This window comes from Talaromyces proteolyticus (assembly GCF_021365285.1).
Source record: "Talaromyces proteolyticus strain PMI_201 chromosome Unknown BGW36scaffold_6, whole genome shotgun sequence".
Classification (NCBI taxonomy): Eukaryota; Fungi; Ascomycota; class Eurotiomycetes; order Eurotiales; family Trichocomaceae; genus Talaromyces; species Talaromyces proteolyticus.
Genome location: NW_025764282.1, coordinates 719040 through 742541, shown reverse-complemented (window position 1 = coordinate 742541; position 23502 = coordinate 719040). Strand labels below are relative to the sequence as shown.

Sequence of the window (23502 nt, the reverse complement as noted above, 5' to 3'; positions counted from 1 at the left end):
ACGCGAGACATCCAAAGCCCAAAATCGGGGAGAGCAAGTCGGTCTACTACTAATTAGTACGTGTCCTGATTACTCTCTAGGCGATGAGTAATAACGGGCTAGTTGCTGCGTCGTCTCCTCGTAGGCTAGTAGGCAGTTATAAACTAAGATCCATCCATCTGACTCATTCGTCGCGATCAGAATCCGTAATGTGAGCAGCGCTCGTGTTGTCGCGTCGCACCTGTGCAAAGAGTATTGGCTGTCTCGATTGGTCCTCGGCAGGCTCCCCCCGCGTCAGCAGTTGTCGTGATCGTTATTAGCAATCACTACCTTCACGCCTGTTCTTCATGGTCTCGACAGCAACGCATCCGCCATCCACATCCACGGGACGGCCCAAGCGATCCCCCCCAGCACACGCCGCACGCCTTTGACCGGAGACGATTTGCCGTGTGGTGTCTCAGCCTGCGGCCCTCTTGTCAGGCAGGTCGTGAGCAGTGTTGCTCAGCATTAGGGTTACCACACCGTTCAACGGAAGCGCGTCTGCGATACCGACTGCGCTGTTGTTGCACTGATCGGCGGCGGCTTCGTTTAGTATTCGGGCCAACGTTCGCTCGATCAGCTTCCCCTCGTTGGCCTTCTTCTGCTTCATCCTTGTCGCAACTGCTCAGCAGGGGCTCTCCAGGCGATCGCGCATTCCTCGCAGGGAGTATTTGTGGTTCGTGACATCCTTGCGACACGATCCTCCAGACAGGACCCCGTCGCAAATAGCAGCTTCCACGACAAAGCGCCAGACAGCGTGGTGAAGGCCAAGCAATATCGCATTACTAGGAGGCAGGTGCTAAGTCATCGTGTCTTTGCAGGCGCCGCTCCTTCCGGATCGGCCGAGCCCGCCAATCAGGAGCGCGTGGCGCGCCGCCTTCCGTCAACCGCAAAGAAGGTCGTTTGAAACCTTGGAACTGCAGGCCCTGCTCCTTCCTCACCGGCGCACGCAATTCGCTCCTGCTGCTCGTGCCTCTGCTAAGCAGACTGCTGCTTAAAGTTATCAACAATCACACTCTAAATCCTCTAGGCTTGTCCTGTCCTCTCGGCGGCCGGTCGATCGCCCCTCCCCCAGTGATCACTCTCTCTCCAAGTTATTGCACTCCTCTCGTCCGCTGTCCACCTTCCACTGTCCACTGTCCACTGTCCTCTGTCCACCTCTACCGTCCACACCCCCCTTGCATCCGCATCCGCGTTCGCAGCCATCTCCACCTCCACCGAACACAGACACTCATCTCCCCCCTCCTCAGCTAATTACACCTCTCGCTCTGCTGCTGGCCGCTGTCTTGGCCCAGCCTGCCCTACCCACCCAGCGCCTGTGCTGCTGCTGCGGCTGCGCTTCTGACTGTTGGCATTTGCGCCCGCGCGAGTCGCCGACCGACCCGCCACCCAACCCCATCTTCGCTACCAGTCACGCTCACTGCAGGCATCACTCAGTAGTGCTGTTGTACTACTAAGAGTGCTACTGGCACTTACTGCCGAGTAATAATCGCTAGTGAGAAGCTAGCTAACTCACCTTACTGCGGTCGCAGCTCGGACGGCCACTCCCTCCCATCTTGCGCCTCACTGTGGCTGTGCCGCTCGCCACACTTCAACCCGGCCGCCCCTCTTTTCCTGGCCCGTCCTGGAAAGCCGTGAAGGTTAACGCAACCGCGCAAGCTATCATTGTTGCCAACCGCGGTCTTGCCTGTTCGCTCCCAAACTGGCCATCAGCCTGCATACGACTCCGATTGCCTGCATCACCAAACGCCGCTGCCATCTTACTCTCCCAGTCCCCGTCTCCCATTCCCACTGTCCGCCGTCGCCTGCGCCGCTGTTTGGCCCTTCGCCCAACCGCGTCGCTCAACGCACGCGAGACCCCCCGGTCTTGTTCGAAACGTGATTGTTGATTCCCCTTAAATAATATCATTATGTATAGCGCTCCGCATCCCGTGTCCGCTCCGATCAATGGCATTGCTGGCGAGATCATAGATGGCTCGGGGACCATCAACCCTGCCGCGCTAAATTCTGCTGGTACGAATTTTCTCTCGTCTTTTTCTTGTTTGATTCTTTTCCAGCCAGGCGCCTCTCTTGGATAATACGTGATATATATCTGTGAGAGATGCTTGATGCCTGGCTTGCGCTTTCGTTGGTAGACGCTGTTGTGCTCGTTGCTGACCTGTTCCACGATCAATAGCCTCGCATCCTGGTGCTGCAGTTGCCCAAGCGAACACAAGCCCCCGTGGAATCAAGCGAAGTCGCTCGCCAGATCAGTATGGCGATGTCGGAGGAGAAGGCGATCATGAAGACGGTATGTGGATGAAGTTTCTTTTGTCTTAGACCATGAACAAGATCTGATGCACTTCGCGCACAGATGAGCACAATCGTCGCAAACGCGGCCGACCACCAAAGTACCCTCGTGCGCCCAACACCGCTACCCCTTCCGCTCCATATATGACTAACCAGCAAATATCAGCCACACATGGGCAAGTGCAAACCCCACGCATGCAGCCGCACAATATTCCAAATCAGAACCCGATTTCCCCACCGCAAGCATCACCGCCTCCGAAAACCACCCCTACCAAAACCCTGGTGAAAGCCTTACCGACAGTGCGTGATCATACCACAGACACACTGAATGACGTTCAAGACGAATACCTCCCCAAAGAATGGGACGATGCCGGTGAAAAAAAAGTCGATCAGTTGGGTTATCTTCAAGATGCGCGCGAGTACAAGTGTCGTACTTTCCGCGTGCCGGGCCGTGGTGAAAAGCTGTTCATGTTGGCAACCGAATGTGCTCGTGTACTCGGATATCGCGATTCCTATCTCCTTTTCAACAAGAACAGATCTTTATATAAGATCATCGCCAGTCAACCTGAGAAAGATGACCTCATACAACAAGATATCTTACCCTACTCTTATCGCTCGCGTCAAATAGCCATCGTTACCGCAAGATCAATGTTCCGTCAGTTCGGCAGCCGTGTGATCGTGAATGGCAGACGTGTTCGTGACGATTATTGGGAGAGCAAGGCAAGGAAACAGGGCTTTACTGAGGAGGATTTAGCTGGTGAGAAACGCCCTGGGGCGGCGAAAGCCCGGGATGCTGCTGCTGCAGAAGCTGCCGCCAATGCAGGCATTCTTCCAGGAATTAGTCAAAGCGACATTGTTTACAGCAGTGCAATTGAAGGCATGCCGCATCTCCCTCCCGGTATGAACAGCCAAGCGGCGTCGTTGGCCCCTCTTCCTATGATACATTTGGCGCCCACAACAGATGATCCACGACTTCGAGAGTATAGCTCCATGCCCCGTCCAAGACAAGAATTGACTGGCCAAGCCTATCAAGATCGTTCTCAGACCACCAATGCCGCGGAAATCGCCAATCAAGCGACCCACACAGCAGAGTTCAACAAGATATTAAACTCCCAGCGGGCATTCAGGCAGAAAGGATTAGAGGAATTTTACACAACCCCACGAGAAGTCCCAACATCGTCACCCGGTCATAGCGATGCTGGTGCACCAGTTTCCCAAGCCTTACAATCTCCGCAAATGGCATCCTCCGCTGGAATGATGAATCAAGTTCATCAACAGCATCGTGGTGTACTTGCTCAGCAGCCCCAAATTATGGCGCAGTCACAGGGTACTTATGTGCAACAAGCACAACCGGGTCATATCGCCCAGTCACCACTCCCAAATACTCCGCAGGGTATGCGACCGGACGCATTGCATTCGCGGGCAACAAACCCAGCATTATCAGCTACATCGCAGACACCCCAGTATGGATATCAGTCACAACCGCAACAAATGTGGGGTCATCCTCCTCCACAACCACAGCCATCTCTGTCCGCGTCTCCGCATATGGGAATGCCTCAATATGCCACGCAAATGCCCCAGCAGAGCCCATCACCCCTACCACATGGTCAACAACCGCACCCTTCACAATCCCCACATAATCAAGCTCGGCCGACGCAAGCGATTCCACAAGGCCTACAGATGCCTCCACAGGTGCCACAAGGTATGCCTGCAATGGGCTACCAGGGGGTTGCATTCACCAATGTCGCCAACCCGAGAGCCATGTATGCACCATCACAAAACCCTGGCCAGCAATTCCTGCCGGGACAGGGTATGGCTATGGGTATGGGGTCTGGTGTTGGAATGCCAGGTTGGCCTTCACCAGCTGGCATGCAGCCTGGACAACCGCAGCAAGGGCAGTCAGGAAGTCCCTTAGGTGGGGGATGGTCAGGATATTGATTTTCACAGCTTCCAAGCATTGCGCTATTCGGTTTCAGTCATGAGTTTTACGCAATGAGCATCAAACCGACGGGGATATTCTCGCTTTCGGGAACGCAATTTCTTTGGTTTTTATTTTTCATTCATTTCTTTCTTCGTTTACTTGTGTGTTCTTTTCTATATACCCTTGTTTTGATCTTGTGAAGGATAACACTAATAGTAATTGCCTTCTTCTGGTTATACCCAGTCTCATTTCGTTTGAGTGCCAGGCAGACGCATGAAAACGGAGGCATATTGCATAGAAGGTTGGCGATATGGTTCGGCATCTTAGTATCTGTGTGAGTAGCCATGTTGTTTATGGCCATGTTTAAGTATTGAGTCCTTCCATTGTCGTGTCCTCGGTTGTGATTGTTCTATGTACACACCGCTCTATTTTCCTCCTTCATTGTCTATATTATTATCATTCTTCTCGCCTTGGTCTATGTATGTCGTTCATAGGACGATTTCAAGTTTTTTTTACTAACGATGATTGTGGCAATTTTTGGGATTCTTGTTTCAGCTGCGTAGTACGAGTTACAGGTTCATGCATACAGGCTAAATTGGCTAAAATTGACGATTACTTCAACTCTCCTCTGTACTATTACTCTTTACTCTAAGTCTCAGCAGCATCCATCTCATTAATAACAATACAATCACTGACAACCACCCGTCGCAACTAATGGCGTAGTTACTGGAGCTGCCGACGAAGCACACACGCAACCAGCAGTAACCGAAGTCACCGGCGGCGCCGTACAATGCAGACTTGTCTGCCACGGCTGCGTCGTGGTCGGGGTCGGCGCCGTCTTCAGCGTCTGGGCCTTGACCAGCACAGGAATAACAGCCCCCGTATTCAACCCAAACTCCCTATGTCCCACCACCTCCAGAATCGACGCGATCTCGCCCGAATGACTCGTCACCGAAATAAACAACGCCTCGTCCTTCTTCTTCCTCCCCCACGGATCCCTCCGCGCACCGTCGACGTGTTTCCAGATCTGATTCAACGCCTCCAGCGACCGCACCTCCTGGCTCGAATCGCTCTCCCCCGTCACCCCATTCCACAGCTCATCGCACTCCGCAAACCCCTTCTCGATCCGATACTGCGGCCACGCCTGCTGTATCGCCGTCTTATTGCTGCGGCGGTCGCACGTGTGAATCGAGATCGACTCGCGCAGATGCTCCAGCACGAGCGGCTCGTACGGCGCAGCGCCGTGCGGCAAGGCCAGCGTCGAGAACGTCGTGTTGATAGTTTGCAGGCAGCGCGTCAGTGGGCTGACAAAGTATGCGTCTGGCGCGTGCATGCGCTGGAGTTTGAAGCGTGATTGCCAGAAGTCATGCGCGACCTGGGCTTGCGCGATGCCTTTGGTTGTCAGGTGCGCGTCGGACCAGCTTGCTGTTCCGTTGCCGGTCAATTCGGCCCAGTAGCACTGCGCTCGTCAGCCTTCTTTATTCTTGTTTTCTTATTTGAAATAGGGGGAGGGGGGGTACATTCCACGCCGGCGTGCCGTAGTACGACTCGGCGGCGTTGTGCCATCCTTCACCGTGGCGGCCCAAAAAGAGGACTTTGTATTCAACCCCGTGTCGCTTGCCGTTCTTGTTCAGGTACTCGACTTGCCGGTAGAAGCGCTCCCATTGCGTCAACGTCTTGGTGAACTGCGGGCTGTCGGCGTCGTAGGTGCGATTGAGGAGGCCAAAGTTGACTGCCGTCTATGACATGGTTAATTTGCTTCAATATGTAGTAGTAGTATTTAGTGAAAATGAGAGCATACGTAGTCGAAGGTGCTGGGATCGGTGCCCGCCTCGTCTTGCAGGAAATAGCCTGTCACGGTGGAGTAGTTCACATAAGGTTGTGGAGCAGCGATGCTACTGCCATTAGCCACGGCGGTGCTCAGGGCCAACGCTAAAGTCAGGAGTGTTTTGACGATGGCCATTTTTCGCGAGTATCTGAGCAACTGGAAAGGAGGAAAAGCAGAAACCGAGAAGCGAGAAAGAAAAACGGAGTCGCGCATACATGTAGTAATTACATACTGATCAATACTACATGACCAGAGCTAAGCTCGATTGCATGCAACTGTAATTACGTAGTCAAACTGTTGATCCTGCTCCTGCCAACCAAGCCGCCCACGTGGTGAGCGTGATCGTCTCCACTAGTATATCAATACTACAATAATATTAATACCATACAAATGTATCAATTGATGTTGTGAAGAGTCTAAATGTTATGATATCGTAATTATAGATTAAGCTAATATGTTCCTATGCATGACAGACCCTAGCCTTCTTTCGCAGATTAAAATATGTATATAGTCATATCCCAACTCCAGCATGCATCGACAGTTGAAACTGATGCCTCATCCAAACATCCACCGGTGGTATTCAAAACACAAGTGGAGAAAAAAAAGAAGTAGTAGAAGTAGATATCGTGCAGGCAAGCATAACACAGAACCCCCGACCCTGCACGTTCGGGTTCGTAAATGGGTATGTCCAACCAGTTCAGGGACGAATGTGGTGAAAAGAATAATCCAAGCTGAAAATATAAAACGCACAAATATGTGAGCTCGTATGAAACACGTGATGAGTCCTGATCAAAAAAAATATGCACTTCCCGTTTCCCAAGATAAATTCCCAAAGATATATAAAACCAAGATAGAAAGAAAATGCAGGTTGTACATCGTCGACCAAAATTGTATTAAAAATTAGTATTAAATGGCGTTGGAGAATCGAAATCGCTAGGCGTTTGATTGGAAAATGTATAATTCTTCCGTGATTGAGACGGCAATTGTTGAGATGCAGTTCGAAGAGCTTCCTGTTGCTTGGGGAACTGGTGGATGTAGAATTGAGTCGCGTTAGGTTCGTCTCCGACCGCCATCGTCACCGGGGGAGTATCGGATTCCTTTCCCGAGCCATACAATGAACTCTCTTCACTCAGCGCCCACCTGCTTTCCGGGTTGTCATCGCCCTCTTGTTCATAGATGTACGGAGGCGGTTGAGGCGTCTGAAGCCCGCCCGGAAAGACTGATGTATCAGGCGTCGAAACTGCCCAACTCACTCCAGTCAGTGGCCCGTTCGAAATGGGCGAGTATTCTGCAAATGAAGAATATTGAGCCGGGGCTGACATGGGTGGGGCAAGACTCTGATATTGAACTGTGGAAAGCATTTCCAAATTCAAAGGGGTTTCCGGTGGAGAGGCCACATTAAGCTGCATTGCCTGAGCTGCTGGAAAGAGTGACCCATCAGCAAGTCTTTGTGACGATAGGTCAAATTTTCCATCACGTGGTGTGGCAGGTAGCATTTGCTGGAGATCTTCTGGTGTGAGTGGAGTTGGAGGGGCCAAGTTGCCAACCGAAGCAGACGCGTGAAGTCTATGCTTAGACTCTGCCTCGGCAAAGCTCGAGAAACCAAGCGGTGACCGCTGTGGAACTGACATCTTTCGCACACCCGCGTACCTCGAGCCCAGAGTATGGGAGGATTTCGCGTGGCGGAGGGAATGGGAGGAGTTTCCAAAGCTTGGCAAGCGAGCGTTAGATGACATCGAGGAATTCCCAACCACCACTCTATTGCTGGTGCCAATAGCAGCCGGCCTGGGTCGTTTTCGACGTGCTGCAATGTCTAGTTCTTTCTCTGGACGTCTCCACATAGATCCATCAACTCTATTAGACAGTTGGGCATCAATTCCAATGCTACCGATGGATTCGGCGAGCTCCTCAGATGAAGAGGGGCGTCGAGATCCAGGAGCCGAAGGCGGGTGTAGTGATGAGAACTGCAAAGATCCATATATAGATTCGGAGGCAGGGGATGCTTCGGATAAGCCACCTTGCATTTGGGCGCTCCAAGAGTGTGAACTGAGGCTACCGAAACTGTGCGATCCAGTCATGTCCAGGTTCTGGGATTTATCCAGATGTGATGCTACAAGTTGATCGTCAGAGGCAGCATACGGAATGGCATTCATGTTGCCAAATACGAAACCTTCCTCGGGACTCTGAGACGGAGTCCAGGCAAGAGATGAATCCCGGCTGTCCCATTCTGAGGGGGGGACATTCAAGGAATTCTGAGAGGTGCTGCTGTTTGCAGAGAGGTTAGCTGGTGCCATGTCCAGTGACATATCACTTGCTCCTGTCGGAGTGCTTCCATCATTTGCGAATTGGTCTCGGGCGGCAACCGCCGCATTCAGGGCTCTTTGCAGAGAAGCAAAGGTTCTCTCACGGGTGACTTCGCTTCCAGTCTTGTTGTGCTTCTGGCGTCCAACGGAGCTAGCGGGTGTCTTTACCCGCTCATTGGAACCGGAAACTTGTTTAGGAGTCGAGGTCTGCTCCTTTTCCTGAAGGGAGGTTGTCTCAGCTTGGTCGTCCTCTTCTATAGATTCATCCCTTGTTCGGTCTTGATCGTCTTTCTTCTTCGCCTCCCTTTGCATTCGCTCGAACTCCTCCTGACGTTTTTGCTGCTTGGCTTTGGCGCGTCGGTTCTGGAACCAATTCTAAAAGAGCCTCATTCATTAGAAGGCTACACATACAGTATGGATCAATTAGAGAGACAAACCGCGACACGAGGCAGACTGAGATTAGTCTGCATAGCTAATTGACGTTTGACATTGCTGTTCGGCTTGGGGTGGGCCTGGAACTGAGCCTCCAGCGTGTCGACTTGCTCTTTGGTCAACCGTGGACGTGACAAATTCTCGGCATACTCCTCGTAGTCCTCCATGATAGGCACGTGAGTGTAGTAGTCGATCTCGTAGGACGGTCGGGTAAGGAGAAACCCATCCATAGAGCCCGCCATGGCGGCGTGAGCCATGGGAGGGCCACAACCGACCGGTTGCTCAATTGGGACGCCATGGCCGCCATAGGGGTACGAATGGTGCAAATAACTCATTGTAACTTGCTGCTAGAAAGACTTTGCAGAGCATACAAACAGTGAAGTATAGGGGATTTTCTTGTGGATGAAGGACAGCGGTAGAGGTCGATAAGCTGCGCGGCGGACAGCTAAAACAGCACTTTTGATTTCATGGACTGGGCGGACGGAAATGGGAATAGCTGGCGTAGGTTTTATAGCGAGACACATGAATGGGCAATCTGGAGGTGGTGTCTTTGAGGTCAATTCGGCGAGTGGAAAGAATAAAGGAACAAAACAGATGGCGGCAATGGAATTGTTTAATGAAAGTGGTCAGAGATTGCAATACAGTTTACAGAAAGGAGGAAAGAGCGACTGGAGCGTTGGGACGCAAGTAGTTAAGTGTGGCTGAGCGTATCAAAAGAAAGAAAGAAAGAAAGACAGACAGACAAGCCGAAAGAGTGACAGAATAAATTCATAGGTGACGAAGTGAAGAGGAGTGTGGAGAGTGTGAGAGCGAGAGAGAGCAGGGAAGCGTGAAGTGCAAGAGTGATGGGGCTAGTCCCCGGGCTGTGAGTGGTGGATGCTAGCCGCCGGGTGATTTGTGGATGTTCCTTTCCACAGAGCGGGTCAGTGGACGGAGGGGCAGGGGGGAGAGAAGGCTTAGTAGCCGTACCCGAACACGAACAATAATACGGTGGTTTGACGGTGGTGGTACGAGTGTATCTCACACCCTCCTGGTTTTCGGGTTTCTCGCTCGCTGCAGTATCACAAGTTCGCACCGATGGTGCGCGAATCCCAGCCGCCGTGGGGAAGTTTCCGGATCGTCTCCCATGCTGATGTTGGCAGCGTGATGATCAGTGGTGTCATTGGTGCCATTGAAGGCGGTTTTTTTCAAATAGGACAATACTCGCGAGGCCAGGACGGCATCATGATCCAAGCTCGAGTCGCAGGTACCAGGACCAGGGCGAGGGGAGACGAGAGCGCAGGCCCAGCGCTCGGGCTTGGAAGTTGGCCCAGTTGGCCCAGTTGGCCTTAGGCGGGCTTCGACAGCAGGCTAAATGCCCCAGCAGACTCCACTACGGGGAACGCAGCCTCGCTGGGCTGGCTGGCTGCTGGCCAGGACGGATTTAGGCTCTCGCAGGCTGCAGGACGGGCCACAGGGCGGCAGGGCGGTAGGGCCCCCCGTCGCCCATCGCACCCCCTTCGCCATTACATTTCCTTTGTGTCCCGGGGGGAAGAGACCGCCGATTCGTTACCAGACAGTTGCCCGTGCAGGAGCCGTCTGGAGCTAGCCGCCCCAGGCCTTAGGGGCTCCTCCCGGCTGCCCGCTTCCTCCAGCTTGTGTGTTGAAACTGGGTGTTGTATCTTTCATTATTGTTTTTTCACGACCCAATCGAACGGGTCATAAGCAAAAAAAGAAAAGAGAGGAAGGCAACGTCCACAGATCCGGAGGCAGGCCGCGAGCCGTGACACTAATATTCCGATCCTGCACATCCGGGCTTCGAGGAGTCTAGTCCGAACAAGCAGCAGGTTGCTATTCCGTGCTTTGCTCCCAAAGGCCGATTTCCCACGAGCCGCCTCCGTGCCGCCACGACCATCCCTGATCTCACCAATCTGAGCAGTCAGGCGCTCCTCGTCGGCTGGAATCTGCAGCCTCTCTGCAGGACATGTCGAGTCCTACCGCTTCTCAAGACTCAAAACTCGGGGCGCCTGTCGAGTCTCGACTGTCAGTTCTGTAGTCTGCACGCTGTAGAACGTGGCGCACAGCCAATCAGCGTACAATGACAGCCTTGAAAAAGGGTCGGGCACAAACTAGGGGCAGTTTTGGCCTGGGGGTCTGGGACAGCGTGAACACTGCGAAGTGTATAGTGTGTAGTGTGTAGTGTGTAGATGCAGGACTGGAGAGAAGAAAGGAGGCCGATCTGGGCTGCTGATTGGCCGCCGGCAGCTCCCGCGGCTGCCCTCTGAGTCGTTCCTGCATGAGGTGGGCCGGCCCCACGCGCCCCATCGCGCCTGCCCTTTGGATTCATTTTTTCGATTTTTGCTCCCAGGGCAGGCGCGACTCACGATGACGACGGGCTCCGGAGTAATAACAGACTGATTAACAGTAGTATAGTTAATGCCTGTCAATCTGAGACCCTGTTATATCGTCGTCACTATCACCATCACCATCACCATCATGATCATCCTCCTCCCCATCTTCCATCTTTGCGTTGTCATTTCTCCGACAATCAACTCTTTACAGTTTATCCATATCTCGCAGGCCGCAGACGCCTCAGGCTGCGAGGCTAATATGAGTCTCTCCCTGTGGGACCTCTCTGTCATTCGCTGAGCGGGCGAGAAAATGATCAATCCGTCGCGAAGCTCCTCCATACAGACACAAAATTGGACAAACGTAAATTACGGGATCGCCCTGTATTCTCTATCGCCAGGCGGTGCGCCACACCGTCAGCTGTCAATCTGCTGTCATTTGTTGCAGATCTCGCCGCATGCGATTGGACACTAGCGCAGTACGTTTGCAGGAGTTGGGCCTGTTTGGGCAAATAGCAGGTCCCAAGACCTAGGCAGCCGTCCGCCAGAGGCTAAAGATCAATAGTCAGTCAGATCAGCGTCGATCAATGACAACGACACAAGATCTGAATAACAAGGCCACACTCGCACACTCGCCGCTGCGAGCCTAGCCAGGCTCAGGCTAGTCCAGCTTTTTGCAGTCCCCCTGGCCACATGCTTCTTGCCCCGCGATAGCAAACTACCCCTAGTGTCGCCCAGCAGCCAATTGCCTTAGTAGGCTACTACTGTCAGCCCAAGTCCCATAATTTGTCATGTTGACAACTTGACTCCGCTGCTGTCCAGCCCAGTTTCCTGGGATGAGATGTTTATCCCCCTACCTTGGCAAATACTAGTGGGCCGTCGCTGATTCATCTTACAGCAATCATCAATCCTCCGTGATCCCGCTCACTGGATGCTGCTGCACCAGGCCTGACTTTGTGTATCAACATTACAGACACAATACTGGGAACTACGCATGTAACAATCTATTCACGCTTTGACCTCGACGGATATCAAAAAGGAGAACGGAGTATTCAGTTGGAAGATCCTTATTCACCACGGAGCGCCCTGTGTTGTGTAATTGAAAATCAGAAAAAGGAGAATCATTGAGTCACGGCACAATCCCGAGACCGTCAAGAACACAATTCACACGAGCCCTCGCTGCTGATCTGCTTTTGCATGCTGCAGCTAGCAGTCCTCGATGCACGCATCCTTTGATCCCTTTGATCCTGGAGAATAAATGTAACGGGGATTCGCTGGACCAATCAGATATTCAAAGAACAGCCTCTGAACCGGTCGGTCCATTCAGATCATGTCGCCGGTCGCTGTTGGACGGCGAAGAGTTGGACCAATCGAATTGACTTGTTTACTATTTCCTCAGCAAACGGTTGCTACTTTTCTTCAGCGCCTCAACAAGCACCGTGCTCTGCATAGATCGGAAATCCACTCACTCACTAAGCTGTGTCTGCAAACTATCAACCTACCTGTCTTGGTCTGATCGACACTGTAGGAGATCAACCCCAGAGCGCTAATAATTCATTATTCCACGGCTTTCCAGAGTACCAACCGTAAAGGGCGATCACGGAATAGCGCCGCAGATAACTTGGGCCTCGGCCTTGGTCTTCGAGAGACGGGAAGTTTCTCCTTAAGTTGTCTTGGACAATTACCTAACCTCAATCCGATAGCTATACTCGTATGAAGTACTGTGGCTGGAGGCTCCTTAGGAGCTAAGTAATACTCCGTACGCCGTACGTTGTCATTGTGATCGACTAGCCACCATCCTGTCTGACGTCGACCGGCCACTCTTCTACCCACCGTTCTGGTTGGGCTTGGAGATCACCCGTCTTTGGCTTGGAAGCATTGACCATCTGCCGTCATTTTGTTTCAGCGACATACATCTTCCAAGACTTGACGCGGCATATTAAACAAAGAACGTTTACATATGCATGCACACGAGATCATATAGTGTAGGCACACAAAGCCGCATTTCAAAATTTAACTCTTCTGGTACCGTACCCTCAGTGATTCTATTTCTCAGGGATAAACTGTTATGGATTGAATGTTCAAACCCAACACCTTGTAGTCGGCGTGCGGAGATTAAGGCCCAAAGGTGGAACATGGTTCAGGATTAGGGTCAAACTCTAGCAGCTTGCTCTCCCGATAGACCGGTATGGATTACAAGCAAGCCACTGATAGATCAATCACGAAACTGATCAACAACGAACTCACATCGTGGTAATCCCTACTAACTACAGTGCGACTGCTTGCTTCCGCCAAGGTGGCTAATTTTCAGTTCCTCAAATCATTCGCCCATGTTCTTCTCAAGTTCCAAATAGATCGACGTCGCATAAGGAACCCCGTGCGTAATCATCAAACGTTAACTGCAAGCTCCAAGACAAGGAAGGACCAAGTACGTACGTACCTTACCTGCTCCGGTTTTTGAGCTCAAATACAGATACCAACAAAGTAAGAAAAACGTGAACCTGCACAACCCTTGCAGCGCCCACTCAGACCGGGCTCGCACTATTGGACGCCCCGAATCGAGCAGAGTACAATCCGAAAGTACAGACGATGCATTTCTCACCGTAGTACAGACCGGGAAATTCTTTACTTGATTGAGCTTCAGCACGGTACCACACCGCCACCAATAGACTTCCATTTTCATTTTCTGTTTTGTTGCCACCTGACTCCCAACAATAGTCACTGGATATCTTGATCTGCGCGCCAAGTCGCCGCGATCCGGTATAACCACCCCTTCTTTTGTACGTTCAAATATCAAAATTAAAGCAACAGAAAACTCAAAAAAACCCAGAGATGAACAAAGAGAGAGCCTAGAGGGAAGTCGTGACACTCTTCTCCTATGCCATCAACTTCTCGAAATTCATTCGTATCGATCAATCACATCCCGATCACGCGGTCCATCTCACCATCGTGCCTCCAGCAATTCCTTTTCTTTTCTTTTCTTTTCTTTTTTTGTTTTTGCTTTTTCAACTGATCTGCATTTGCTTAATGCAAGCCTTTACATTGCATCTAGCCAGTTACCTTGGACAACAACAAGTTACACACGCAACAATTATAATGAAGGAAATGGCTGTAACACGTTGACCTAACAGTTGGTCGAGTACCCAACACAATTAGAAATACTGTTCTCCACAGTTTGATGCCAACATATGTGACTCTTATATGCACATATATGATTTACATGGTAGCCTCTTTGCGCCGCTCTTTATTGGATCGTACCTCTTGCATACCCATTACTTGTCCAACCATACCAAGCCTTCAGTTCGCTGCAGTCGTCTGGAGACAGGAAGCACATACAGAAAACGGCCGACTTAGGAAGGTGTCTCCTTTATTTTTCTCTCATTTTTGATTTCTCTTTTGATTCTTTTCTTCTTTTGTCTATGCTGAAAATGTTCAAGTCAGTCATGCAAGTCTATGTTCTTCCAAGCACCGTCACCTTCTAGCGGAACACACCACCCGACATCAAGATCTACCCTCACACCAATGGTTTGGTTACGCAGGATGCAGGATCCATCCCGCCATTCATTCACGAATCAGCAGCAACGGATCTACCACAGATTCATCCTTCCGACAATTCCCGCCTCTTTATTTTCACCTCTGTGATCATCTTCTTCACTGCAGGGCATTGTTGATTTCAATTTCCACTTTGCCATTCAATGCCTTGAAGGTGACACTCGCCAGATCCTTGACTATCCAGTCGGCCCCGGCATCCTTTAGCTGTTGGATGGTATGAGTGGTTTCTAACGCAAGCACCCGAAACCCGGCCGCCTTGCCAGCCTTGATTCCTGACGGGGCGTCCTCAACTACCAGCATATTTGCTGACTCGCCCAAGTTCAAACGTGATCGACCGAGCAAATAGCACTGGGGGTTGGGTTTGCCTTGCTCCACATCCTCTGCTACAACGAGGAACTTGGGGTGTGTTAGCTTGAGGACTTCCAGCCAACCTGTAACCAGTGCTCGGGTCCCAGATGTAACCACTGCCCACGGAGCGCCAGCGTCCTCTAGCTTGTTGAGCAGATCACGCGCTCCCGGTATCTCAACTGCGTCCTTACCGTACTTCCGGGGCAGGATACCTTCAATCTCACTAACATCTATTTCAGAGCTTGCTGTTAATAAGGCTGCAATTCCAAAGCGCCTTATAAGAGAAGACTGCTAACTTACAATCCCAGTTAGCTTTGCTTGGATCATACAAGGCTAACGTATCAATGCTCCTTCTACCGTGTGAAGAAGCTAAAATAACTTTAGGATCTACACCCAATTCCTCTGCTAGTCTGGAATAACCATAAGAACGTATTTATGTTAGACAAGTACAAGGGCTCTGCGCGAGTGTGCCACTAACGAGTGCCAATGTTTAACGATTGCTAGATGCAACGTCAGTCACTTGAATCTTCTCGGCCAGTCCGTTGCGCGGCTAAGCCTCTCAACGAGTCACTAAAATAGCCAAAGGCTCTCTACGTACCATCTGTAGAGTCTATAATAGTTCCATCAAAATCAAAAAGAAGGCCATCAAAGGACAGAAGTTGCGGTGGGGCAGAGTAAGAGCCATGGCCTGCGGTAGACATAGTGACAGATTTGAACGAGTGCAAATGTCTTCTATAATTCCTCCAATAAAAGAAAATCTTAGACAACCGTCAACTTGACAAAGATAGAAAGAGAGAATCCAATCTTTTTTCTACAGCGTGAGGGGATAATCTCGGTGAAAGGCCCGCATCGGCTATCGGCGATATGAATGTTCCTTATCTTAGCGCGGCGAAATCTTGACCCTCCACAACTTTGGTCAAAAAATTGCTGGGCGAGAATTCAGACGTTGGGAAGTCCTTTTCATATTCGGTCATTCGCCAGTTATATCTTTTTGGCATATTTTTGCTAAGAGCATATGAACAATGGTCAAATTAGGTATGTTATTCGCTTTGGCCAGCCGTGCACGCTGGACCGATTCCACTCGCCAGGGAAAGAAAAAAACGAATGCTGTATACTGATAAGACCATCACAGGTAAAAAGTCCAAACGGACGCCCGTACGCCTGCGACACAAAATCGAAAAAGCCAGCGTAGCAAAACAGAAAAAACTGCGCAGGCAGGCGAAGAAGGTAACTCATTTAATCCATTATTTTCCATCCTACCCAAGACTTAAACAGGCGGTCTGCAGGATCCCACATGGCGCTCGAAAATCAAGAAAGATCCCGGCATCCCCAACCTGTTCCCGTACAAAGACAGACTCCTAGCCGAAATCGAAGAGAAGAAAAGACTCAAGCAAGAGGAATCGCTGCGCCTCCGCGAAGAAGCTCGTGAGCGCCGCAAAGCTGAGAACACGGCCTCTGGGATCGAAACTGCGGACGATGACGAGCCTATTGATGACCTCGACGTTGACCTCGAAGATGACGACGACGACGATGAGATGGATGAAGGAGGGGATGACTCGAATCCAATGGCTGCTCTTCTCGCATCGGCCCGGGCGAGAGCAGCTGAGTATGAGGATGATGATGATGACGAAGTGGACGATGGTGAGGATGAAATGGATGAGGACGATGAAGAGGGAGCAGTTCTATCGTTGAATCAAAGTGATATCCCCACGCTCGCATCACAGGTTAAATCAAAGGAGAGCTCGCGACGAGCTTTCGACAAAGTCTTCAAGCAAGTTGCTGCCGCCGCAGACGTTATTCTCTACGTCCTCGATGCCAGAGATCCCGAGGGTACACGGTCCAAGGACGTGGAGCGTGAGATTATGGCTGCAGAAGCCGGATCAAAGCGTCTTATTCTTATTCTTAACAAGATCGACTTGGTGCCTCCACCAATCCTGAAAGCGTGGCTCATTTATCTCCGTCGATACTTTCCCACCCTCCCCCTCAAGGCTTCCAATGGCGCACCCAATGCACACAGCTTCGATCACAAGCAATTGACCGTGAAAGGAACTTCCGAAACCCTATTCAAGGCGCTGAAATCATACGCGCACACATCTCAATTGAAACGAGCAATCTCCGTCGGTGTCATCGGCTATCCTAATGTCGGTAAATCATCGGTCATCAACGCGCTGACAGCACGTCTGAACCGGGGCCAAAGCAGCGCATGTCCAACAGGCGCTGAGGCAGGTGTAACAACAAGTCTCCGCGAAGTCAAGCTGGACAGCAAACTGAAGCTGATCGACTCACCGGGAATCGTGTTCCCGAATGCATCGAATAAAAAATCCAAGAAAGAAAGCGACGATGCCCGTCTCGTCCTTTTGAACGCTGTTCCTCCGAAACAAATCACCGACCCAGTCCCCTCCGTCAATCTCCTCCTCAAACGCCTATCTGCCACCGAGTCTCTTCTCCAGAAAATGCTAGACGTGTACGGAATCCCTCCGCTTTTCCCTTCCAATGGCGACAAGACTACCGATTTCCTAATCCAGGTCGCCCGCAAACGGGGTCGTTTGGGTAAAGGTGGTGTGCCTAATATTCAGAGCGCAGCCATGACTGTTATCACGGATTGGCGCGACGGGCGTATTCAAGGCTGGGTCGAGCCACCGGTGTTACCTGTAGTCGGCGTTTCCACAACCGGTGCTGGCGCCAACAGCGACCCTTCGACTGGTGCTGACACGAAAGAGATTGTCACGGAGTGGGCCAAGGAGTTCAAGATCGAGGGACTGTGGGGGGATGGTGAGAGTGGCGATGCGGATGAGATGATTGAGTAAATAGATATCAGCGTGAAATGCGTTTACTGACTGGATACTTAAAAGGTTGTTAAGGCGTTATCTTCTGGTCTTGCTTTCTTTGAGCCTTTGATTATAGTCTTATGTTCATAGCTAAAATATCATAGACGGTAGCTAAATAATATAAAGCTCTATCATCTACGAAATTTGGATTTATGACAGGTATCAAATGATCAAAACAAGTCAACTGAACATAGGCATACATCTGTTCTCGTTATAAAATGCTTATTATATTCAGATTCCACTTACTATCTTTATTATGCTAGTATCCAAATACTATACTCTAACCCAACCCCATATTCGACCGCAGCTGTGCCGCAGGCCCATCTTCATCATCCCCTTCACTGTCACTATTGTCCTCTACTCTATCGTGCCGATCCAGATCCTCGACGTGATCGAGATCCTCAGCGTCTTGCGTCTCATCGCCATCCTCATCACTTTCCTCTTCCTCTTCCTCATCATCTACCTCTTCCACTTCCTCCGTCTCGTCTTCATCAGGTTCCTCTATCTCGGTATCCTCGGCGACAGTAGTCGTGTGGATAGTCTTCTCGTGCCCATCACTATCACGTTTTACGCGCTTTGCCCCTGGCGCGGTAGCATCCTCGTCCTCGCCACCAGTCGCTCCTTTGGGCAACACATTCTCGGGATTCCCTTCTGATGCCGCTGCTTTCTTTTCCTTGGTTGCCCGCTTCTTGCCTGCTTGCGCTTCGGTGTGCGCATCTAATTCACGTTCAAGCCGAGGACGCAGGGCGTCGAATTCGAGCTCCGAGAGCACAGATAAAACGTCGGACGGCGCAAGGGTGCGTTTGAGAGTAGCGTCATTTGCACTGAACAAATCATGGTTAGATATAATGCTTTGATAGTCGCTTCATCTGAGGGCCATACTGTGAGGATAAATAGGAGACGAAAACCGTAGCCGCCTTTTGGATCGCGAGTAACGCATCTTTTTGGATCGTTGTGTTAGGAGGCAAAACGCTTTTCGCGAGACGTTGGGTGACTGAGCGAGGAAGAAGGAGATCCTTGATTTGGTTGATGTTAGTATAATTCAATTGCCTTTTGCATTCTATATTCTCATTTTTATTTTCTTATAGAAAGGAAGGGGTAACTATACCTCAACACCAACCCCATCAGCCTGGGCTTTTAATTGCTGTTCCGTAGTTTGTGCACCTGCCGTGGAGGTTTCCTCTCCATCGGTAGGCGGGATAGATGACGTTGATTTTCGAGGCGGCATTGCGGATGATATTTTGCTCAGTTATCAGTGATGACCGAGTGAATTATTTCGAATCAAATCAATTCGCTCTTGTGCGAGTCGCCCTGGTGCGTCCAGAGTAGACTATCGGATGAAATCCGAGTGACAGTGACGCGGCGCTGGCAATAAAATAATCGGGTACCTCTAAATCTCGTCCGCGTCTAGACCACGGCGAATAATCGCTTCGAATGCGGTATTAGATCATGCGATGTAGCGTGATGTAGTATGATCTGAATATCAAAAGAAGTACTCTCTTCAATCAATCCTCAGCCCAAGTACAGAACCCGAGCCACAGCTGGAAAAGAAGCTAATGCACTAAGCGCGCGACACGACCAACTTCCCACTTTTGGCCTAGGCACCCGACAGCACGCTCCTAAGGCTGACAAAGAATAACATGGTTCATGTACAATAATATATGTGCGCGTTTTTAAGATGTAATGTGAGGACCTAAGAATTGCTAGGCTCTATACTCTAAGAGACAATGTAACTCAATCTTAATTATTGCCAAAAAAATATGCCCAAAAAAATGCTTCAATTATTAAATAATCAGAAATATAAATTGTTAAAACCACAGCAGTCACGGTATCAATTGATTAAGCGGGTGAAGCGGGAATTTGACGAGCCTCGATATTTGAAAAAAGAAATTATGAATATTATGCTTCTGCTTCCATCAGTGTATGGATGACACCGATCTCTGAATTTGTTTTTCACTCACAGGATAGTGAAATATAGACATATACATGTAGTGCTCCGTCTATCGAAGTACGTAACTGTTTTAAATATGAATAGCAGTGGATTATTAACTGCATAAACCTTGACTCGTCCAGGTTCTATGAAGACAGAAACCCTCAACTAACATTTTGTGAAGTCGTTGAAATTAGTCCTTATCTAATAATCGGTTAAGTATTTCGACAAGGCCGATTTGAAGCTGGTATGCAGTACTACAATCCTTACTATGTAACTTAATTAGCTACCCCTTAAACTATCTGAAGATCTAAATTGCAAGGCTGAGCCTCTTGTGTAACAAAGAATATACCGTCATGAGGCAAAGAAAATTTGCATAAACACATTACAAGAGAGCGTCTACATCGAATTCCTCGCAATTTTTTTTTCTGGGTAAAGGCCTTGTTTGTTCTATGCTTATTACTTATGTCTTCAACAAATACGCCGACTAGTACCATTAGTGAGTGAGACGCATCCTGGTCTATCATTCATTGGACATTTTGACTAGAAGATTTTCAATAAACCATAGACTTTAAGACTGACTTCGAAAATGTCCTGCTGAGTCTTTAATGGCTCCGACGATTTTATTTTTGCTGTCCTCATAGATACCCGTTGGAGGCAAACCCGGACATTTCATGAATTGGAGTAAGTTGATCATGTCGTTGGAAAACGTCGTACACAGTAACTGAGACCGTGGAAGGTTTTGATAGCGTTGTCTCTACTACCTGGGGTCTTTTGCTTTTTTTTGATTATTCATTCTGCTGTCGCACCACCGGAGCAAGACCAAAATCTGGTCGATTTTCTCATACGCAAGGTAATATTGAGTGTTCTCAGAAAGGCACCATCTCCCGGGTAGATAAAACCCTTAGAAACCGTAATTTCACTCATTCAACGAGCTTGCATCAGAATCCTCCTTATGCTTAGATTGGCTATGATGCTTGCAATAGGACTGCTACTTCATGAACCGTACGATTATATTTCGAGGCCCGCCAGTTACTATGTTCGATACGTGAAAACTGTCGCTTACGATTCCCTAGAGGTGATAGTTTCGGAAATTATGCATTGAGGGTTGGCCACCTGAATGGTACGATTTTTCCTAACAACTGAAAAGTTTTCCGATAAGTTGCTGAGAAAGGTAGAAAGCTTATCACACAGAGCTTTGATTTGGGTATTTAAGAGGTTATCATAGAGAATTGAGCTAGCCTAGGCTCTCTTTATGCCCGTGATTATCTACTCTCTTGCTATATTAATCACGTTGAGGGCTATTTTTGATTTCGTAGGTACTCAGTTTTTTTGCAGTAAGTAATGAGAGATTGATTTAATGCATTACTAGCAATTCTCTTTCATCTATATTGACAAAACTAATCATCAGATCTTGTGGCTACTTTTCGCCTTGATATGGGGTACCATCAGTCTTTTTGTTCAGTGTTCACTTCCGGATTGTGCTATTACTTGGCACCCCTGTCTTTTGACTGTCGAGGGTTACTCCGGTAATACTTTCCTCATTATATTACTGTTAGTTGTATCTTGATAGGACTAATTGCTTTTTCCTGAATCTAGAGATGCGTCACTCTAGCTAGGACATGACTTCATTAGATGATAGTAGCGTGAATCAGGGTTTGATGGGGCCTTACACTGAGTGTCAACGACAACAATCTACGACATCAAGCCACAATTCCTCCAAGAGCCACAATGAGTCAAATCATATTCCTATGTGTTTCTCCGGTGAGGGTGAGATTGACGAACCATGAGGAAGAAAATAGTATTAGACACTCTCGAATTGATCAACAACATAATCAAGATACATATATCTTATGCGTCCGCAGCATGAAGCTTTGTCAACAAGATTTCCACCCTGAACCATGGCAGCGAGATAACCAGTTGCTTATTTTAGCGAACTTCTTTGGGATTGATCAATGTTGTTTCCACTCGCTGGATACTCAGTCGATCTCTATTGTGTACTGAGAGGTTCCGATGTCGCCTTTTGGTCATTGATTCTTGTGCTTCCAGGCCAATTCGTCATCCCATTCTGCGGGGTGATCAGTGGTCTTCAACACCCAACTACTCTATTATCTGATCGGCATACACTGTCTCCTATCCGAATTGTGCTGAGCCAAGAAAGAGCATATCGAATTATAAGACACATCTATATTTTCTGCATGCCTCTAATTACGATATTGCGCACTGTGGTATGCACGTCATACATGGAATTCTTAATGGGAGGGTATGAGATTTTCCAAATCGTATGTGTATTCCTCTTTTTGACTATGGGTTCTCCGAGGTACTTGCCTGCTGTTGCCATCTGTGTCTCTGAGAATTTACTCCAATTATACCGAGACTTTCTCAGACCAAAGAAAATCGGAAATGGAACAACTTCCATGATAGTTCCATCCTATGTAGCGTTCACTGGCGATTCAGCGGTGATCTGAGTTTTTAGGGCCATTTTCTATTTTTGCTACTCAGCTGTTGTATCGGAGTCGAATTTTTAAAGTCTTGGTAGTGGATATACATATAAATTTGTATCTGTATCCTGTGCCAAGATGTATTTGTTGAGAAGATTCTTTACAAGACGTATTAGAAAAGCCCTAATTAAATTATGTAATATTTGAAATTATATTACAAAAGTGCATTATTCACAAAACACCAACGCGTTGTGTATATAAGCCTTATACATACAGGCTCCTGCATGCGTATCTAGATAGACAGTCATCAAAATAGCATATTAAAGCGGACTAATATTGGAAGCTTACCTATGCCAGTTGACTAACTGATGTGTGTTCAGAGCGAGGCGGAGAGTGAGGCTGGAAGTAAGTAAGATAAGGGGTTAAGTATATGAGCCTTGTGGAAGATATATATCAATTGGCAATACTAGATAATACATCAATATATTGCCTCGTCACGTTCTTATTTAAAAAGGAATACGCTTTTATATTTAATAAGACGCCTCACCTTACATATTTATATAATACATCACCAAAGGCCTGTTACGTATCCAAATTGCCATTTAGTATTATTATGGTAGTAAATCGCTCCAACTGTGTTCAAGAACCCCCACCTCCCGCCATTTATGTATTTGTTATATGGGTAGTTTCAGCACATGTTTGGTAGAAATGTGGAGTGTGGTCTTCTTGGTCTATATTGAACAATGGATTGATGATGTACTGGTCAAATTTGCCTCAATTGACCTCTTGCCAGATGGTAATTACTCAATATTGCGGTCTAATATTATAAACTAGACATGCCTCATTAATAGGGATTGATATCTTCGGACTTAGGTTCAATGCATTTGAGTCGATACGGCTAAACCGACAATGGAATTATATTAGGTAGAAATAACATCATGAATATGTAACGCCTCGAGCATCGTGCTCACTCTAACACCAGACTCCCTGAATTCAAGGGTTGTATAAACAAAAATGCAAACACGAAATGTAGCTACCCATTTCCCACATAAAAACCACAAACCGCCCATTAGTCAAGTGACGAGCTGTACGCCAGACTCACGAAACGCCATCAATGTAAGCTGGAGTATAAGTCTATTCTGGTATCATTGCGATCTGGATGCTCCGAACAGATCGCTTGTAGCGAGAACAACGCCGTCAAGGTATGATACTGAAAGCAAACCCAGAAAAGAAGAATGTCAAGAAAAAAGATGCAGAGAAAGTAATTGCGGTAATAATGACCTTA

General features: G+C 48.8%; 6 protein-coding genes across 6 annotated transcripts; 2 read left to right on the top strand and 4 right to left on the bottom strand.

Annotated features, from left to right (window-relative positions):
* Positions 1–1576: 1576 nt before the first annotated feature.
* BGW36DRAFT_165206 (chromatin remodelling complex Rsc7/Swp82 subunit-domain-containing protein) lies at positions 1577–4306 on the top strand. The gene is made up of 3 exons (XM_046209602.1): positions 1577–2031; positions 2195–2308; positions 2372–4306. The coding sequence occupies exons 1-3, from the start codon at positions 1929–1931 to the stop codon at positions 4243–4245; spliced, it is 2091 nt and encodes a 696-aa protein (XP_046072002.1). The 5' UTR covers positions 1577–1928; the 3' UTR covers positions 4246–4306.
* Positions 4307–4842: 536 nt separating this feature from the next.
* BGW36DRAFT_378402 (histidine phosphatase superfamily) lies at positions 4843–6432 on the bottom strand. Its single transcript, XM_046216103.1, has 3 exons — positions 6030–6432; positions 5749–5967; positions 4843–5687 (listed from the first exon to the last, which is right to left on the bottom strand). The coding sequence occupies exons 1-3, from the start codon at positions 6267–6269 to the stop codon at positions 4917–4919; spliced, it is 1230 nt and encodes a 409-aa protein (XP_046072001.1). The 5' UTR covers positions 6270–6432; the 3' UTR covers positions 4843–4916.
* A 517-nt stretch (positions 6433–6949) lies between these two features.
* Positions 6950–9126, bottom strand: BGW36DRAFT_359101 (uncharacterized protein; the record flags this gene model as incomplete). The annotated part of the gene is made up of 2 exons (XM_046214037.1): positions 6950–8734; positions 8797–9126. The coding sequence occupies 2 exons, from the start codon at positions 9124–9126 to the stop codon at positions 6950–6952; spliced, it is 2115 nt and encodes a 704-aa protein (XP_046072000.1).
* A 5643-nt stretch (positions 9127–14769) lies between these two features.
* BGW36DRAFT_427264 (glycerol-3-phosphate phosphatase) lies at positions 14770–15719 on the bottom strand (the record flags this gene model as incomplete). Its single annotated transcript, XM_046220392.1, has 4 exons — positions 14770–15248; positions 15319–15428; positions 15497–15518; positions 15617–15719. The coding sequence occupies 4 exons, from the start codon at positions 15717–15719 to the stop codon at positions 14770–14772; spliced, it is 714 nt and encodes a 237-aa protein (XP_046071999.1).
* A 321-nt stretch (positions 15720–16040) lies between these two features.
* Positions 16041–17825, top strand: BGW36DRAFT_359099 (P-loop containing nucleoside triphosphate hydrolase protein; the record flags this gene model as incomplete). Its single annotated transcript, XM_046214036.1, has 3 exons — positions 16041–16053; positions 16151–16245; positions 16305–17825. The coding sequence occupies 3 exons, from the start codon at positions 16041–16043 to the stop codon at positions 17823–17825; spliced, it is 1629 nt and encodes a 542-aa protein (XP_046071998.1).
* Positions 17826–18126: 301 nt separating this feature from the next.
* Positions 18127–19074, bottom strand: BGW36DRAFT_295854 (histone-fold-containing protein; the record flags this gene model as incomplete). Its single annotated transcript, XM_046211217.1, has 3 exons — positions 18127–18670; positions 18729–18862; positions 18955–19074. The coding sequence occupies 3 exons, from the start codon at positions 19072–19074 to the stop codon at positions 18127–18129; spliced, it is 798 nt and encodes a 265-aa protein (XP_046071997.1).
* Between the last annotated feature and the right edge of the window lie 4428 nt (positions 19075–23502).

What these genes read in the sequence shown, in the direction of transcription:
- BGW36DRAFT_165206 (XM_046209602.1), top strand. Translation starts at nt 1,929, where the DNA reads ATGTATAGCGCTCCGCATCCCGTGTCCGCTCCGATCAATGGCATTGCT. An exon ending in TGCCGCGCTAAATTCTGCTG is followed by an intron (nt 2,032 to 2,194) that starts GTACGAATTTTC and finishes CACGATCAATAG; the next exon opens with CCTCGCATCCTGGTGCTGCA. An exon ending in AGAAGGCGATCATGAAGACG is followed by an intron (nt 2,309 to 2,371) that starts GTATGTGGATGA and finishes CTTCGCGCACAG; the next exon opens with ATGAGCACAATCGTCGCAAA.
- BGW36DRAFT_378402 (XM_046216103.1), bottom strand. Translation starts at nt 6,269, where the DNA reads ATGCGCGACTCCGTTTTTCTTTCTCGCTTCTCGGTTTCTGCTTTTCCT. An exon ending in ATCCCAGCACCTTCGACTAC is followed by an intron (nt 5,968 to 6,029) that starts GTATGCTCTCAT and finishes ACCATGTCATAG; the next exon opens with ACGGCAGTCAACTTTGGCCT. An exon ending in ACGGCACGCCGGCGTGGAAT is followed by an intron (nt 5,688 to 5,748) that starts GTACCCCCCCTC and finishes TGACGAGCGCAG; the next exon opens with TGCTACTGGGCCGAATTGAC.